This window comes from Lepus europaeus, chromosome 14 (genome assembly GCF_033115175.1).
Source record: "Lepus europaeus isolate LE1 chromosome 14, mLepTim1.pri, whole genome shotgun sequence".
NCBI lineage: Eukaryota > Metazoa > Chordata > Mammalia > Lagomorpha > Leporidae > Lepus > Lepus europaeus.
The window spans coordinates 54,935,677-54,955,527 of NC_084840.1; the positions used below are offsets into that span (position 1 = coordinate 54,935,677).

The 19,851-nt window shown below is 38.3% G+C and overlaps 1 protein-coding gene across 1 annotated transcript in view; it reads right to left on the reverse strand.

Moving 5' to 3' along the window:
• Positions 1-15,955: 15,955 nt before the first annotated feature.
• Positions 15,956-19,851, reverse strand: part of WDR64 (WD repeat domain 64) — a 141,572-nt gene continuing 137,676 nt past the window's right edge. The window contains exon 28 of the mRNA XM_062211381.1: positions 15,956-16,039. Coding sequence (XP_062067365.1) covers positions 15,956-16,039 — 84 coding nt within the window. The remainder of the gene's footprint in view (positions 16,040-19,851) is intronic.

Below are 19,851 nucleotides of genomic sequence, written 5' to 3' on the forward strand. Positions count from 1 at the left end.
GCCCCTGCTGGTTAGGGGCCAGTCTCGGGCTTGAGACCCCAACACAGGGGAATCTGAGCTTACACTGAGGTCTGCACAGATCCTTTGTGTGGTCTTTGGGATCAAGCAGATGAATATACCCACTGGGGCTAGCACTCAGGCACTGATTGCCATCAAGGAGAAGAGCTCAGCTGAGTGGAATTACTTCCCTTCTGGAAACAAAAAAAAGAGGGAGAGAAGATTACCTGGGTGTGTCACCTTTGGCACACCCTTAACCCTGAAGAACTGAATAAAGCTCTCTGGCCACGCCCACCACAAGCCTCTAGAGATTCAACGAAAGCAGACAGTCCACTTAATCTAGAGTCATAGTATAACAAGAAATGCCACCGCAGTGAAAAAAAAAAAAGAAGAAACCAAAGAATATCCACAATGCAAACAACAGACACAAAAAACAAGGAACAAGAACAAGGAAGACATCATGACACTCCCAAATGAACATGACACTCCAATACAAGATTATGAAGATGATGAGATAGAAGAAATGCAAGATACGGGACTCAAAAAATTTATGATAAGAACATTTAGAAGTTATGAAAAACAGATGCATGAACTACAGAAATCTACACAGGACAGGACAGAAAATCTCTCTCGTGAAAATGAAATCTTAGTGAGGAATCAAAATGAAATGAGGAATTTAGTAGAACATGAAATTGAGATATTGAAGAGAAACCAAAATGAAAAGAAGAATTCAATAGAACAAATGAAAAACACATTTGAGAACCTTAAAAACAGAATCAGTGAGATAGAAGGGAGAACAACAGACTTAGAAGACAGAGCACAGGAAAGTATACAGCCAAACTAAAGAAAAGAAGAGGAAATTAGAAATCTAAAAAATATTGTTGGGAATCTATTAAAAAACCCAACATTCAGGTTCTAGGAGTTCCTGAAGGCATGGAGAGTGAGAAAGGATTAGAAGGCCTTTTTAGTGAGATACTAGCAGAAAATTTCCCGGTTTTGGAGGACAGAGACATCCAAGTACAGGAAGCACATAGAACCCCTAATAAACATGACCAAAAGAGATCCTCACCACGACACATTATAATCAAACTCACCAGAGTGAAACACAAAGAAAAGATTCTAAAATGTCAGATTACTCTCAGAGGATCTTCAATTAGACTCACAGCAGACTTCTCATCAGAATCCCTACAGACTTGGAGGGAATGGCAAGATATAGCCCAAGTACTAAGAGAAAAAAAACTGTCATCCCAGAATATTATATTCTGCAAAGCTCTCATTTGTGAATGAAGGTGAAATAAAGACCTTTCATAGCAAACAGAAATTGAAAGAATTTGTTGCCACTCATCCAGCCCTGCAAAAGATGCTTAAAGATGTGTTACACACAGAAACACAGCCATCAATGCAAAAGAAGGTAAAGGAAGAAAACCTACCAGTAAAAGATCACAGGAAGTTCAAAGCATATATTAGAAATATCTTTGGAAAAATGGCAGGGCAAAGTCACTACTTATCAATAGTCACATTGAATATAAATGGCCTTAACTCTCCAGTTAAAAGACATGGACTGGCTGAATGGATTAAGGAACAAAACCTATCTATTTGCTGCTTACAAGAAACACATCTTCCCAACAAAGGTGCATGCAGACTGAAAATGAAAGGTTGGAAAAAGATATTCCATGCCAACAGAAACCAAAAAAGAGCTGATGTAGCCATCTTAATATCAGAAAAAATAAACTTTAACACAAAAACTGTTAAGAGAGACAAAGAGGAGCACTATATAATGATTAAGGGATCAATTCAACAGGAAGATGTAACTATTATAAGTGTATATGCACCTAATTACAGGACACTGATTATTTAAAAGATATGTAAAGGAAATTAAATGGATACTTAGATTCTGATACAGTAGCACTGGGGGATTTCAGTACTCCACTTTCACAATATATAGATCAACCAGACAGAAGATCAACAAGGAAACAGCAGATTTAATCGACACTATATCCCAAATGGATCTAACATATCTACAGAACTTTTCATCCTACCCTTAAAGAATACACATTCTTCTCAGCAATGCATGGAACCTACTCTAGGATTGACCACATAGTAGGCCAAAAAGCAAGGCTAAGCAAATTCAAAAGAATCAAAGTCATATCATGCATCTTCTCAGACAACCATCGAATGAAGCTGGAAATTAACAACTCAGGAATCCCTAGAGCATATGCAAACATATGGAGACTGAACAACATGCTCCTGAATGAACACTGGGTCATAGAAGAAATCAAAAGGAAATCAAAAACTTCCTGGAAGTAAATGAGAATAAAAACACAATATATCAAAACTTATGGGATACAGCAAAAGCAGTGTTAAGAGCAGTGTTAAGTTTGTAGCAATAAGTGCCTCCATCAAGAAATTGGAAAGGCACAAAACAAATGAACTATCAATGCATCTCAAGGATGTAGAAAAACTTCAGAAAACCAGACACAAAACTAGTAGGACAAGAGAAATAATTAAAATCAGAGAAGAAATCAACAGAATTGAATAAAAAAATTACAAAAGATCAGCCAAAGGAAGACCTCGGTTTTTGAAAAAATAAACAAAATTGATACACCATTGGCCCAACTAACTAAGAAAAGACCCAAATCAAAAAAATCAGAGATGAAAAAGGGAATGTAACAACAGACACCACAGAAATAAAAAGTGTCATTAGAAATTACTACAAAGAGTTGTATACTAACAAACTGGGAAATCTATCAGAAATGGACAGATTCTTGGACACATACAACCTCCCTAAATTGAGCCAGGAAGACATAGAAAACCTAAACAGACCAATAACTGACACAGAAATTGAATCAGTAATAAAGGCCCTACCAACTAAGAAAAGTCCCGGTCTGGATGGATCCACTGCTGAATTCTACCAGATATTTAAAGAAGAACTAACTCCAATTCTTCTCAAACTATTCAGAGCAATCGAAAAAGAGGGAATCCTCCCAAATTCTTTCTATGAAGCCAGCATCACCTTAATTCCTAAAAATTCCTGAAAAAGATGCAGCAGAGAAAGAGAATTAGAGATCAAATTCCCTGATGAATATTAGACACAAAAATCCTCAATAAAATTGTGGCCAATAGAATGCAACAACACATCAGAAAGATCATCCACCCAGACCAAGTGGGATTTATCCCTGGTATGCAGGGATGGTTCAACGTTCGCAAAACAATCAACGTGATACACCACATTAACAGACTGCAGAAGAAAAACCATATGATTCTCTCAATAGACGCAGAGAAAGCATTTGATAAAATACAACACCCTTTCATGATGAAAACTCTAAGCAAACTGGGTATGGAAGGAACATTCCTCAATACAATCAAAGCAATTTATGAAAAACCCACGGCCAACATCCTATTGAATGGAGAAAAGTTGGAAGCATTTCCGCTGAGATCTGGTACCAGACAGGGATGCCCACTCTCACCACTGCTCTTCAATATAGTTCTGGAAGTTTTGGCCAGAGCTATTAGGCAAGAAAAAGAAATTAAAGGGATACAAATCGGAAAGGAAGAACTCAAACTATCCCTCTTTGCAGGTGATATGATTCTTTACTTAGGGGACCCAAAGAACTCTACTAAGAGACTATTGGAACTCATAGAAGAGTTTGGCAAAGTAGCAGGATGTAAAATCAATGCACAAAAATCAACAGCCTTTGTATACCCAGGCAATGCCATGGCTGAGGAAGAACTTCTAAGATCAATCCCATTCACAATAGCTACAAAAACAATCAAATAGCTTGGAATAAACTTAACCGAGGACATCAAAGATCTCTATGATGAAAATTACAAAATGTTTAAGAAAGAAATAGAAGAGGATACCAAGAAATGGAGAAATCTTCCATGCTCATGGATTGGAAGAATCAATATCATCAAAATGTCCATTCTCCCAAAAGCAATTTATAGATTCAATGCATTACCAATCAAGATACCAAAGACATTCTTCTCATATCTGGAAAAAATGATGCTAAAATTCATATGGAGACACAGAAGACCTCGAATATTTAAAGCAATCTTGTACAACAAAAACAAAGCCGGTGGCATCACAATACCAGATTTCAGGACATACTACAGGGCAGTTGTTATCAAAACAGCATGGTACTGGTACAGAAACAGATGGATAGACCAATGGAACAGAATAGAAACACCAGAAATCAATCCAAACATCTACAGCCAACTTATATTTGATCAAGGATCCAAAACCAATCCCTGGAATAAGGACAGTCTATTCAACAAATGGGAAAACTGGATTTCCATGTGCAGAAACATGAAGCAAGACCCCTACCTTACACCTCACATAAAAATCCACTCATCATGGATTAGAGATCTAAATCTACGACCTGACACCGTCAAATTATTAGAGAACATTGGAGAAACCCTGCAAGATATAGGCACAGGCAAATACTTCTTTGAAAAGTCCCCGGAGGCACAGGTAGTCAAAGCCAAAATTAACAATTGGGATTACATCAAATTGAGAAGTTTCTGTACTTCAAAAGAAACAGTGAGGAAAGTGAAGAGGCAACCAACAGAATGGGAAAAAATATTTGCAAACTATGCAATCAATAAAGAATTAATAACCAGACTCTACAAAGAGATCAAAAAACTCCACACAAACAAAATAAGCATCCCACTTAAGAGATAGGCCAAGGACCTCAATAGACATTTTTCAAAAGAGTAAATCCTAATGGCCAACAGACACATGAAAAAATGTTCAAGATCACTAGCAATCAGGGAAATGCAAATCAAAACCACAATAAGGTCTCACCTCACCCCGGTTAGAATGGCTTACATACAGAAATCAACTAACAACAGATATGGCGAGGATGTGGGGAAAAAGGGATGCTAATCTACTGTTGGTGGGAATGCAAACTGGTTAAGCCACTATGGAAGTCAGTTTGGAGATGGCTCAGAAACCTTTATATAGCCCTACCACATGCCATCCCACTCCTTGGAATTTACCCAAAGGAAGTTAAATTGGCAAATGCAGTGACTGTTCCTTGCCACCACCGGAGAATTTGGCAGGCTGCCCACAGCTTGCCTTGTCTGAGGAGGGGAAGTGCGCCACCCGCCACTTAGCCTTCCCCAAATCCGGGGGTCAATCAGGTGCAGTGTGGAGCCCAGTCAAAGCAGGGTCTTACTTTATTGTAAAAGGGAGGTGTATATATAGCTGAGGTACAGAGTGGGTGGTACAGAGTGGGTGAGCCGATGTGGGCAAGGGGTGGGGTGTTGTGATGCAAAAGGGTCTTAGCCAGTCCTATTATACCACCTTAAGGATCCTTAGGCTAAAGCACCCTGGGGCTGGGGTGTTTGCTACCAGAGATTTGAAACTTAAAGACAGGTTTTCAAATTCCAGGCAGGCTCAGGAAGTTTCCTCTAGGCCTCTCCGGATTCAGTCTCCCCCACAGGCAAAGAAAAGAGCTGTCTGCACCTCAATGTTTATTGCAGCTCAATTCACAATAGCTAAGACCTGGAGTCAACCTAAATGCCCATCAACAGTAGACTGGATAATAAATTATGGGATATGTACTCTATAGAATACTATACAGCAGTAAAAAAAAATGAAATCCAGTCATCTGCAACAAAATGGAGGAATCTGGAAAACATCATGCTGAGTGAAATAAGCCAGTCTCAAAGGGACAAATATCATATGTTCTCCCTGATCGGTGACAACTAACTGAGCACAAAAAAGGAAACCTGTTGAAGTGAAAGGGACACTATGAGAAATGATGTCTTGATCAGCCCTTGTCCTGACTGTCGAGGAACAATGTACTATTTTATTCCTTTTAGTATTTTTGTGTTCTACTTAATACCATTGGTTGAACTCTTTAATTAACACTCAATTATTCTTAGGTGTTTAAATTTAACTGAAAAGTGATCCCTGTTAAATTTAAGAGTGGGAATAAGAGAGGGAGGAGATGTACAATTTGGGACATGCACAATCAGACTTGCCGCAAATGGTGGAGTTAGAAATGTGCCAGGGGATTCCAATACAATCCCATCAAGGTGGCATGTACCAATGCCATCTCACTAGTCCAAGTGATCAGTTTCAGTTCATAATTGATCATAACGATAGGATTAAGTGTCAAAGGGATCACACAAACAAGACAAGTGTCTGCTAATACTAACTGATAGAATAGAAAAGGGAGAGAAGGATCCAATATGGGAAGCGGGAGGCATAGCAGACTCATAGAATGGCAGATGTTCTAAACAGCACTCTGGCCTCAGAATCAGCCCTTAAGGCATTCGGATCTGGCTGAAGAGCCCATGAGAGTATTGTAGGCATGGAAAGCCAAGATACCATGGGAAAAAAAAAAAGAAGAAGACCTAAATGAAAGATCTCTGGGAGTGAGATCCCAGTGGAAAGAATGGGCCATCAAAGAAGGAGGTACCCATCTCTGAAGGGAGGAAAGAACTTCTATTTTGACTATGGCCTTGTTTAAATAAGATCAGAGTTGGTGAACTCAGGAGGCTTCCATAACCTTGGCAACTCATGACAAGAGCCTTGGGTGATTACTGACATCATAAATAAGAGTGTCAATTGTTAAATCAACCACAGGAGTCACTGTGCACTTACTCCCCATGTAGGATCTCTGTCCTTAATGTGTTGTACTATGTGAAGTAATGGTATAACTAGTACTCAAACAGTTCTTTATACTTTGTGTTTCTGTGTGGGTGCAAACTGTTGAAATCTTTACTTAGTATTTACTAAATTGATCTTCTGTATATAAAGAGAATTGAAAATGAATCGATGTGAATGGAATGGGAGAGGGAGTGGGAGATGGGATGGTTAGGGTAGGAGGGAGATTATGGGTGGAAAAAGCTGCTATAATCCAAAAGTTGTACTTTGGAAATTTATATTTATTAAATAAAAGTTAAAAAAATATAAAACACAAGGATATTAAAATACATTAGTTTATTTTTTTAAAGGTACAACATCAAATAATTATGAATATCAGGTCATGACAGCAGTTTTTGTCTATTTATGATGTCATTACATGTACATTGACACTATTGTAACTACCATCAGATCATGAAACTTCTTTACTGAAAAGAAAAAACCACTGTCTCAAATCTTACTGCAGCCATTTCCTGGTATTAATTTATTTTAGCTATTTATTGACAAATTTATTTGAAAGAGCAATAGAGAGAGAAGGAGAGATAGAGATCTTCTCATCTGCTGGTTAATTCCCCAAGTAGGCACAACAGCCAGTTCTTGGCCAGTCTGAAGCCAGGAACCTGGAGCTCTGTCTAGTCTTCCACATGGGAGGCAGGCATCCAAGTACTTGGGCCATCTTCTGCTGCCTTCCCAGGCACATTAGCTGTCTGCTAGATTGGAAATGGGGCAATTGGGACTGAAACCACATTCCAGTATGGAATGCCTGTGTCTCAAGTGGTAACTTAATCAACTGCGTCACAGTCCCAGCCCCTGCAATGTGTATTCTTTATTATCTCCTATAATTATTTACTTCTAAACACTTTAGTTTGTGTTTGACTTCTGCCCAACATTATATATGTGAGATCGATCCATGTTTTATACATAAGTTATTAATGTTTATTATATTTGTTTTATGGATATACCATTTTATTTATTTACCCATTTCATCACTGATAAACATTTGGTTTGTTTCTAGTTCTTTTACCTGTCTTTTGGTAGACATGTGTACTCATTTCTGTTAGACATACAGACCTAGCAATGGAGTTTCTTTTTTTTTTTTAATTAAACTTTTATTTAATGAATATAAATTTCCAAAGTACAGCTTATGGGTTACAATGGCTTCCCCCTCCCAAAATTTCCCTCCCACCCACAACCCTCCCCTTTCCCGCTCCCTCTCCCCTTCCAATCACATCATGATTCATTTTCAATTCTCTTTATATACAGAAGATCAGTTTAGTATATATTAGGTAACGATTTCAACAGTTTGCCCCCATATAGTAACACAAAGTGAAAAAAAATACTGTTGGAGTACTAGTTATAGCATTAAATAAGTGTACAGTACATTAAAGACAGAGATCTTACATAATATATATTTTTAAAAAAATTAATTAATTTTCTATGCCATTTCCAATTTAACACCAGGTTTTTGCTTTTTTCATTTTCAATTATCTTTATATACAGAAGATCGATTCAGTATATAATTAGTAAAGATTTCATCAGTTTGTACCCATGCAGAAACACAAAGTGTAAAAATACTGTTTCAGTACTAGTTATAGCATCACTTCACATTAGACAACACATTAGGGACAGATCCCACATGGGATGTAAGTACACAGTGACTCTTGTTGCTGACTTAACAATTTGACACTCCTGTTCATGGCGTCAGTAATCTCCCTAGGCTCTAGTCATGAGTTGCCAGGGCTATGGAAGCCTTTAGAGTTCGCTGACTTTGATCTTATTCCGATAGGGTCATAGTCAAAGTGGAAGTTCTCTCCTCCCTTCAGAGAAAGGTACCTCCTTCTTTGATGGCCCTGTTCTTTCCACTGGGATCTCACTCCCAGAGATCTTTCATTTAGGTCTTCTTCTTTTTTTCTTTTCCATGGTATCTTGGCTTTCCATGCCTACAATACTCTCATGGGCTCTTCCGCCAGATCCAAATGCCTTAAGGGCTGATTCTGAGGCCAGAGTGTTGTTTAGGACGTCTGCCATTCTATGAGTCTGCTGTGTATCCCACTTCCCATGTTGGATCTTTCTCTCCTTTTTTGATTCTATCAGTTAGTATTAGCAGACACTTGTCTTGTTTGTGTGATCCCTTTGACTCTTAGACCTATCAGAGCCATCGAATGTGAACTGAAACTGATCACTTGGACTAGTGAGATGGCATTGGTACATGCCACCTTGATGGGATTGTATTGGAATCCCCTGGCACATTTCTAACTCCACCATTTGCGGCAAGTCTGATTGTGCATGTCCCAAATTGTACATCTCCTCCCTCTCTTATTCCCACTCTTAAATTTAACAGGGATCACCTTTCAGTTAAAATTTAAACACCTAAGAGTAATTGTGTGTTAATTACAGAGTTCAACCACTAGTACTAGAACAACAACAACAAAAACAACAACAACTACTAAAAGGGATAAAGTATTACATTGTACATCTAGAGTCAGGACAAGAGCTGATCAGTTCATTGTTTCTTATAGTGTCCATTTCACTTCAACAGGTTTCCCCTTTGGTGCTCAGTTGTCGCCGATCAGGGAAAACAAATGATATTTTTCTCTTTGGGACTGGCTTAATTCACTCAGCATGATGTTTTCCAGATTCCTCCATCTTGTTGCAAATGACTGGGTTTCATTGTTTCTTACTGCTGTATAGTATTCTATGGAGTACATGTCCCATAATTTCTTTATCCAGTCTACTGTTGATGGGCATTTGGGTTGGTTCCAGGTCTTAGCTATTGTGAATTGAGCTGCAATAAACATTAATGTGCAGATGGCTTTTTTATTAGCCAAATTAATTTCCTTTGGGTAAATTCCAAGGAGTGGGATGGCTGGGTTGTATGGTAGGTTATGTTCAGGTTTCTGAGGAATCTCCAGACAGACTACCATAGTGGCTTAACCAGTTTGCATTCCCACCAACAGTGGGTTAGTGTTCCTTTTTCCCCACATCCTCTCCAGCATCTGTTGTTGGTAGATTTCTGAATGTGAGCCATTCTCACCGGGGTGAGGTGAAACCTCATTGTGGTTTTGATTTGCATTTCTCTGATTGCTAGTGATCTTGAACATTTTTTCATGTGTCTGTTGGCCATTTGGATTTCTTCTTTCGAAAAATGTCTATTGAGGTCCTTGGCCCATCTCTTAAGTGGGTTTTTTGTTTTGTTGTTGTGGATTTTCTTGATTTCTTTGTAGATTCTGGTTATCAATCCTTTATCTGTAGTATAGTTTGCAAATATTTTTTCCCATTCTGTCGGTTTCCTCTTCACTTTCCTCACTGTTTCTTTTGAAGTACAGAAACTTCTCAATTTGATGCAATCCCAAATGTTAATTTTGTTTTTGACTGCCTGTGCTGCTGGAGTATTTTCCAAGAAGTCTTTGCCTGTGCCTATATCTTGCAGGGTTTCTCCAATGCTCTCTAATAATTTGATGGTTTCAGGTCGTAGATTTAAGTCTTTAATCCATGTTGAGTGAATTTTTGTGTAAGGTGATAGGTATGGGTCTTGCTTCAAGCTTCTGCACGTGGAAATCCAATTTTTCCAGCACCATTTATTGAATAGACTGTCCTTATTCCAGGGATTGGATTTGGATCTTTGGTCAAATATAAGTTGGCTGTAGATGTTTAGACTGATTTCTGGTGTTTCTATTCTGTTCCATTGGTCTATCCATCTGTTTCTGTACCAGTACCATGCTGTTTTGATAACAACTGCCCTGTAGTATGTCCTGAAATCAGGTATTGTGATGCCTCCGGCTTTGTTTTTGTTGTACAGGATTGCTTGGCTATTCGAGGTCTTCTGTGTCTCCATATGAATTTTAGCATCATTTTTTCCAGATATGAGAAGAATGTCTTTGGTATCTTGATTGGTATTGCATTGAATGTATAAATTGCTTTTGGGAGAATAGACATTTTGATGATATTGATTCTTCCAATCCATGAGCATGGAAGATTTCTCCATTTTTCGGTATCCTCTTCTATTTCTTTCTGTAAGGTTTTGTAGTTTTCATCGTAGAGATCTTTAACATTTTTGGTTAAGTTTATTCCAAGCTATTTGATTGTTTTTGTAGCTATTGTGAATGGGATTGATCTTAGAAGTTCTTCCTCAGCCGTGGCATTGCCTGGGTATACAAAGGCTGTTGATTTTTGTGCATTGATTTTACATCCTGCTACTTTGCCAAACTCTTCTATGAGTTCCAATAGTCTCTTAGTAGAGTTCTTTGGGTCCCCTAAGTAAAGAATCATATCATCTGCAAAGAGGGATAGTTTGAGTTCTTCCTTTCCAATTTGTATCCCTTTAATTTCTTTTTCTTGCCTAATAGCTCTGGCCAAAACTTCCAGAACTATATTGAAGAGCAGTGGTGAGAGTGGGCATCCCTGTCTGGTACCAGATCTCAGCGGAAATGCTTCCAACTTTTCTCCATTCAATAGGATGTTGGCCGTGGGTTTTTCATAAATTGCTTTGATTGTATTGAGGAATGTTCCTTCCATACCCAGTTTGCTTAGAGTTTTCATCATGAAAGGGTGTTGTATTTTATCAAATGCTTTCTCTGCGTCTATTGAGAGAATCATATGGTTTTTCTTCTGCAGTCTGTTAATGTGGTGTATCACGTTGATTGTTTTGCGAACGTTGAACCATCCCTGCATACCAGGGATAAATCCCACTTGGTCTGGGTGGATGATCTTTCTGATGTGTTGTTGCATTCTATTGGCCAGAATTTTATTGAGGATTTTTGCATCTATGTTCATCAGGGATATTGGTCTGTAATTCTCTTTCAATGTTGCATCTTTTTCTGGCTTAGGAATTAAGCACATTTTAGAATCTTTTCTTTGTGTTTCACTCTGGTGAGTTTGATTATAATGTGTCATGGTGAGGATCTCTTTTGGTCATGTTTATTAGGGGTTCTATGAGCTTCCTGTACTAGGATGTCTCTTTCCTTCTCCAAACCTGGGAAATTTTCTGCTAGTATCTCACTAAAAAGGCCTTCTAATCCTTTTTCCCTCTCCATGCCTTCAGGTACTCCTAGAACCCGAATGTTGGGTTTTTTAATAGTATCCTGTAGATTCCTGATAGTATTTTTTAGATTTCTGATTTCTTCTTCTTTTCTTTGATTTGATTGTTTCCTTTCCTGTTCTCTGTCTTCTAATTCCAATATTCTCTCTTCTGCTTCACCCATTCTGTTTTTAAGGCTTTCTAATGTGTTTGTCATTTGATCTTCATTTCATTATGGTTTCTTGTCACTATCACAGTTTCATGTTCTACTAGTTGTTTCATTTCATTTTGATTCCTCCTTAATATTTCATTTTCATGAGAGAGATTTTCTATCTTGTCCATTAAGGATTTCTGTAGTTCAAGAATTTGTTTTTGAGAACTTCTTAATGTTCTTATCAGTTTTTTGAGATTCACTTCTTGCATTTCCTCTATCTCTTCATCTTCATAATCTTGGATTGGGGGGTCTTGTTCATTTGGGGGGATCACAGTGTCTTCCTTGCTCTTGTTACCTCGGCTTCTACGTTTGTTGTTTGGCATGTTGGAGATAATTTATGTTTTTTTTTTTTTTTTTTTGCTGTGGTGTTTTTTTTCTCGTTATACTATGCCTCTAAGTGGGCTGTCTGCTTTGATGGATCCTTAGAGGCTGTGGTGGGTGTGGCCAGAGAGCTCTGCTTGATTCTTCAGGTTTAAGGCTGTGCAAAAAGTGACTCACCTTGCTCCTTGCTGGATCTCTCTCTCTCTCTCTCTCTCTATTTTTTTTTTTTTTGACTCAGTTGGGAAGTAATTCCGAATGGCTGAGTGGAATTGAGGGTAGTTGAAATCTGGCCTCTGTGAGTATTCGTTTGAACTACCCCTGGGACCACACACAGAGTTTATGCAGTCCTCAATGTGTTCTCAAGTTTCACCTTAGACCCAAAGTTACTGTGTTTGTGTACTCATTGCCACTTTACATATGTAAAATGGTGCCTACTCTCTGTTTTGCTCAAGTGAAGGGAGGGGCCTCTGCCTTTCCCCACTAATGTCTCGCGTTTCTGAGGCTTTTGTCTTACCTCCCGTTCATTCCCGCGCTGGGGAGATTCTGTGGCTCGGGTCCCGCGGTTGGATTTCCACGTGGTGGGCTCCTTGTAGGTCCTCTGTGTCACATCCACTAGATCCGGAAGCGTTTCCTCTACAGTTTTTTTCTTGAATCTTTTCCTGAGGCTACAGTAATTCGACATTTATGAAACTTTATTTTCCAATCAGCGCACGTCCTCACTATCCGTCATCTTGGCTCCGCCCCCCGCAATGGAGTTTCTAAGTCATGAAATGCACATTTATTCAATGTGAGTAGAAAATACCAATTTGTTTTCCAAAATGATAGAATCAATTTATGCTTCCATGAAAAGTATATACAAAATCCTGTTGCTCTACATCCTTGCCAACACTTAGCATTGTTGGCCATTTTAATTTAATCCCCAGGTGCAAACTGTTGAAATCTTTACTTAGTGTAGAGTTGATCTTCTGTATATAAGGATAATTGAAAATGAATCTTTTTTTTTTTTAATTTTTTAAAAAATTTTTTGACAGGCAGAGTGGATAGTGAGAGAGAGATACAGAGAGAAAGGTCTTCCTTTTTGCCGTTGGTTCACCCTCCAATGGCCGCTGCGGCCGGTGCATCGTGCTGATCCGAAGCCAGGAGCCAGGTGCTTCTCCTGGTCTCCCATGTGGGTGCAGGGCCCAAGGACTTGGGCCATCCTCCACTGCCTTCCCGGGCCATAGCAGAGAGCTGGCCTGGAAGAGGGGCCACCGGGATAGAATCCAGCGCCCCAACCGGGACTAGAACCTGGTGTGCTGGCGCCACAAGGCAGAGGATTAGCCTGTTAAGCCACGGCGCCGGCCTAAAATGAATCTTAATGAAGAATGGGATGGGAGAGAAGTAGGAGGTGGGATGGTTTGGGAGTGGGAGGGCAGGTATGGGGGGAAGAACTGCTATAATCCATAAGTTGGACTTATGAAATTTATATTTATTAAATAAAAGCTTTCTATAAAAATTTTAATCCCTAGTTCCTTTAAATTTAACTCCTTAATCTTTATGTATGTTTGTGTGTTTTTGGTTACTCTAAAAAATAGACATTAGAGCAGTTTTAGTGCATAATCTGCTCTAATATCTGTTTCCCCCATGAGACGTAGATTTGTTATAATCAACAAAATTAAGAAAGAGTTCAAAGTCTATAGTTTACATTAGAGTTAACTTTTAGTATTTGAACATGTATGACATTTATTCACCATTGTTGTATCATGCAGAGTAGTTTTACTGCCTCCCCCATTGCTACCGAAATCCTCTGTGTTTCACCAGTTCTTCTCTTCCTCCCTCCCTATCCCTGGAAACCTCTGATTTTTGTTCACTGACTCCATAGTTTTGAATTTTGCAGAATGTCATATAAATGGGATCATGGTGTGTTTCACTTGGTAAAGTACATTGAATTTTCCTTCATGTCTTTCTATGGCTTAATAGTTCATTATAAATAATCATGACACTTTTAATAGACTTAAGACTGATTATCAAATCATATAATCAGATTATTTTAGATTAACAGTTCTCAGAATTGAGTGATTATTGTTACTTTCACCTTCTTCCAGAAAATTCAAGAGCCTCAGAAAATTTTAACAGTTTCAGTCATCTCATTGTTACACCTTCTTAAACAGTCCCTAGTGAAGACCTTTCAACTTTTGTGTCATCCATGTTTTTAGGATGTGGTCCTTTGATTCCACAACCTGAAGTGAGAATGATTCATCCCTCGGAAGATGTGTTATTCCCAGTTACTGCTTCAGCTTCTTAGCTTCTTTACTTTCCCCTCTGGACTCAACACTTACTTGCAGAATAAAATTGGTTTTAACAGTTGGCTTGACCTTTCCCATCCTGAGTCCTACCAAAGAATCCACCATGCACATACTTACCTTATTTTCTCAGATGCCTTCAAAGAGATGTTTTATGATGTTAATTGTGGTCAGTGGGAGTGATGGTTCAAATTACCTAGCCTACTGTTACCTGAAACAGAAATCACTAACCAACCTTTTTGTGAAGTTTCCAACTTCAAACTAAATACAATATAATAAAACATTCTATATTTTTCAATAAGTCATGCCTCTTAAAAGATGGTTAAGTTAATGACTCTATTGTCTGATACAAGAAGGAAAAGACACATTTTTTCTTCATATTACCAGGAGATATAAAAACTCAAGGAAAATACATATTAAAAAACAATTTGCATGTATTTCAAATGTTTTGCACCAAAATAAACCAGCTGACCTAGAGGCTAAGACACTGATTAAGATGCCTGTGTCTCATATTGGAGTACCTGGATTTGAGTCTCAGCTCCCTACCTAATTTTAACTTCCTGAACCTACCGTGGGAGGCAGCTGTGATGGCTCAGGTAGATGGGTCCTTGCCACCCACCTGGATTGAGTTCCTGGATCTTAACTACAACCTGGCCCAGCCATGGCTGTTGCAGGCTTGTGAGGAGTAAACCAGCAGATGAGAGCTTTGTCTCTCCTTCTCAAAACAAACCTACAAGCTTATCTTTTAATTTAATCCATCCATGAACTTTCTGAAGCACTCTGTATATGTATGATTAAAAATTATACTTAGAAGTAAGGATCATTTGCTGATGAGGTCCAGGTCAGTCAGTCTTCAGGCTTCAAAGCTGGTACTTTCTCCATGCCTTTGATTTATTTAAAATCTCATTTATTACTTATCAAATTTTTATATTTTATTGCTTACATGAGTACCCATTTGTGCAATTATTTGGTCAAAATTCCAAAATTAATTTATAAAAAGGCCCAGAAAGCCCAGATAACCATTCAAATTCTGCTTTTCTGGTGTCATTTCTGGATTAAATATAAACTTTTTTTACTTTAAGAAACTTTGAGTATTTTCTCCCATACAAATTTATCCTAAATGAAGAAGACAAATACCTAGAGGCTTCTTAAGCACATTTTTCTTTTTAATAATTTTTTTTCATATACCACATAGCATGACATATAGGTGATTTGTCTCATATTTTGTGACAATAATTTTGGTTATTGATTAGGATAAGCAATGAGGGGAGGTAAAAAGCTAATCACTGGTAACATTAATTTAGATTTACTTAAAACTATTGAATTGTTTTACAGCAAATAATAAAAACTGCCTACTCATTATGTTGATTTTAATGTAAAGAGAAGTTGGCATACTGGCTGCTTGCTACTTGCTTATTACTTTCCAGAACTTGCCATTTTATGTGCAGCAGCTATTTCAGAGTTCCTCCTTACTTAGGCACTGCTGGAAAGAAGGATGAAGCCAGATTTATTTGTGGAACTAAATTTGTTTTCAGACTTCTCCTCCGTGGTGCCTGTGAAATAAAGCGATATTAGATAGTAACTGACATTCTGTGACAAACACAATTTTCTAGAGACAAGTTTCACTACTAATATATAGTGATTTTAATACTGCCAGGAAAAAAACCTCAAAAGCATAGTTATTTCCTTTGTAGTTCTTTGTGCCTTCAATGGTAAATGTGTGTTAAAAGTAGGAGTTGAGAATCCCAAAGGTTGTAGTGGAAAAGCAGAAGATTTAGAACCAATTAACTGCATAGTTATTCATCATGGGTCTCAGGTACACATTCCAAAAAAGGTTGCTTTAAAACAAAGTAAGACGTGAATAATAATTATGTATATTAGTTATGGAGTTCATTCACTCACAAAGAAATAAAATAAAATGATGATCACACACATGAGAAATGAAAACAGGAGTAGCCATCCTAATATAAGACAAAAATAGACTTTAGTACAAAATTGTTTAAAAAGACAAAGAAGGACATTATATAATTATTAAGAGATCAATTCAACAGGAAGATGTGTAAATGTATATATACCAAATGCCAGGGTTCCTCGCTATATAAAACAAATGTTAATGTATATAAAGGGAGAAATAGACTCCAATACAATAATAATGGGTGGCTTCAACTCCCCACTTTCATTAGTGGTCAGATCTACCAGACAAAAAATCAACAAAGAAACAACAGAAATAATCTATGTTATGGACCAAATTGACCTAATTGACATCTACAAAACCTTAAATCCTCATATGTGCAGAATACACATTCTTTTCATCAATGCATGGAAATTTTTTTATATAGACCATTCACTAGCCCATAAAGCAAGTTACAACAAATTAAAAAAAAAATTGATATCATACTGTGTGTCTTTTTGGACCACAATGGAATGAAACTGGATATTAGCAACTTAAGAAACTCTAGAAAACATGCAAACACATGGAGATTGAACATCTTACTGAATGAACAATGGGTCATAGGAGAAATCAAGTGGGAAATCAAAAAATTGTTAGAAATTAATGAAGAAAACAAAACAGTATATTAAAGCATTTGAGATAATGCAAGAGCAGTGTTAGGAGGAAAGTTTATAGCAATTAGTGCCTACATCACAAAATTGGAAAGGCACCAAAAAAGTGATCCAACAATATATCTCAGGGACCTGGAAAAACAAGAACAAACCAAACCCAAAATTAGTAGAAGGAAAGAAATAATTAACATTAGGGAAGAAATAAACAAAATTGAAACCAAAAAAGGTACAAAAGATTGGTGCAACAAAGATCAGTTTTTTTGAAAAAATAAACAAAATTGATACCCATTGGCCCAGCTAACCAAGAAAAAGACCCAAAGTAGGCCAGCACCATGGCTTAACAGGCTAATCCTCCGCCTTGCGGCGCCGGCACACCAGGTTCTAGTCCCGGTCGGGGCACTTATCCTGTCCTGGTTGCCCCTCTTCCAGGCCAGCTCTCTGCTGTGGCCAGGGAGTGCAGTGGAGGATGGCCCAAGTCCTTGGGCCCTGCACCCCATGGGAGACCAGGATAAGCACCTGGCTCCTGCCATTGGAACAGCGCGGTGCGCTGGCTGCAGCGTGCCTACCGCGGTGGCCATTGGAGGGTGAACCAACGGCAAAAAGGAAGACCTTTCTCTCTGTCTCCCTCTACTGTCCACTCTGCCTGTCAAAAAAAAAGAACCAAAGTAATAATAAATAGCGATGAAAAGGTGATGCTACTACATAAATCACAGAAATAACAAGAATCATTACAACAAACTGCTGTATGCCAACAAGTTAGAAAATCTAGAAAAAATGGATAGATTTCTGGATACCTACAACCTACCAAAATTAAGTCATGAAGATATAGAATACAAAAATAGACCAATAGCAAGATAGAGATTGAATCAGTAATAAAGACCCTCCCAGGATTGGATAGCTTCGCTGCTGAATTCTACCAAATCATTAGAGAATAACTAACTATAGTTCTTCTCAAGCTATTCAAAACAATTGAAGGGGAGAGACTCCTCCCAGGCTTCTATGAGGCCAGCATCGCCTTCATTCATAAACCAGAAAAAGACACAATAAAGAAAGAGAACTGTACACCAATATTCCTGATGAACATATATGTAAAAATCTTCAACAAAATACTAGCTAATATAATCTAACAACACATTAGAAAGATCATTCACCTGAACCAAATGGGATTTATCCCTGGGATGCAGGAAAAGTTCAACATACACAAAGAAAAGTGATACATCACAGTAACAAATTAAAGAATAAAAACCATATGATTATCTCAATAGAAGCAGAGAAGGCATTTGATAAAATACAACATCCTTTCATGATAAAAAAAAAAAAACTTAAGAAAATTGGCTGTGGAGGACGGCGCCATGGCTCAATAGACTAATCCCCCACCTTGCGGCACCAGCACACTGGGTTCTAGTCCCGGCTGGGGTGCCGGATTCTGTGCTGGTTGCCCCTCTTCCAGGCCAGCTCTCTGCTGTGGCCCGGAAGTGCAGAGGAGGATGGCCCAAGTGCTTGGGCCCTGCATCCCATGGGAGACCAGGATAAGCACCTGGCTCCTGCCTTCGGATCAGCATGGTGTGCCGGCCGCAGTGCGCTGGCCGCGGCTGCCATTGGAGGGTGAACCAACGGCAAAGGAAGACCTTTCTCTATGTCTCTCTCTCTCACTGTCCACTCTGCCTGTCAAAAAAAAAAAAGAAAGAAAAGAAAAGAAAATGGGGGTGTGGAAAGAACATTTCTCAACATAATCAAGGTAATACATGACAGACCATCAGGCAGCATCCTTCTGAATGGGGAAAAGTTGGAAGCATTTCCACTAAGATCCACAACCAGACAAGAATGCCTACTTTCACCATTGCTATTCAGTATAGTTCTGGAAGTTTTAGCCAGAGCCATTAGGAAGGAAGGAAGGAAGGAAGGAAGGAAGGAAGGAAGGAAGGAAGGAGGGAGGGAGGGAGGGAGGGAGGGAAGGAGGGAAGGAGAGAGGGGAAGAAACAGAAAGAAGGAAAGAAAGAAAGAAAAGAACAAGAAATCAGAGGGATATAAATTGGAAAGGAGGAAGTCAAATTATCCCTGTTTTTAGATGACATGATCCTATGTATTAAGGAACCAAAAGATCCACAAAGAGACTATTTGAACTCAAGAAAGTTTGGTAAAGTTGCAGGATATAAAACCAACACACAAAAATCCATAGCCTTTGTAAACACTAACAATGCTGTGGCTGAGAAAGAACTTGTAAGATCAGTGATAATTGCTGCATTTACAATAGCTACCAAAACTTTAAATACTTTGGAATAAATTTAACTAAGGATGTGAAAAATCTCTACAATGAAAATTGCAAGGCATTAAAGAGATAGAAGGCACTAAAAAAAAGGGAAAATTGAAAATCTTCTATGTTCAGAATTGGAAGAATTAATATCTTCAAAATGTCCATGTTACCCAAAATAATTTACAGATTCAGTCCCAATCATTTGACATTCTTCTCAGATCTGTAAAAAACAATGCCAAAATTCATATGGAAACACAAGAAACCTCAAATAACTAAAGTAATCCTATGCAAAAAAACAAAGCCAGAGGCATCACAATACCAGATTTCAAGACATACTACAAGACAATTATAATCAAAGAAGACCAGTACTGGCACAAAAAAGGACATGTAGACCAATGTAACAGAATAGAAACCCCAGAAATTAATCCACACATCTACAACCAACTTATCTTTGACAAACAAGCTAAAATCAATCCCTGGAGCAAGGACGGTCTCTTCAACAAATGGTGCTGGGAAAATTGGATCTCCACATGAAACAACTCCCCTAAC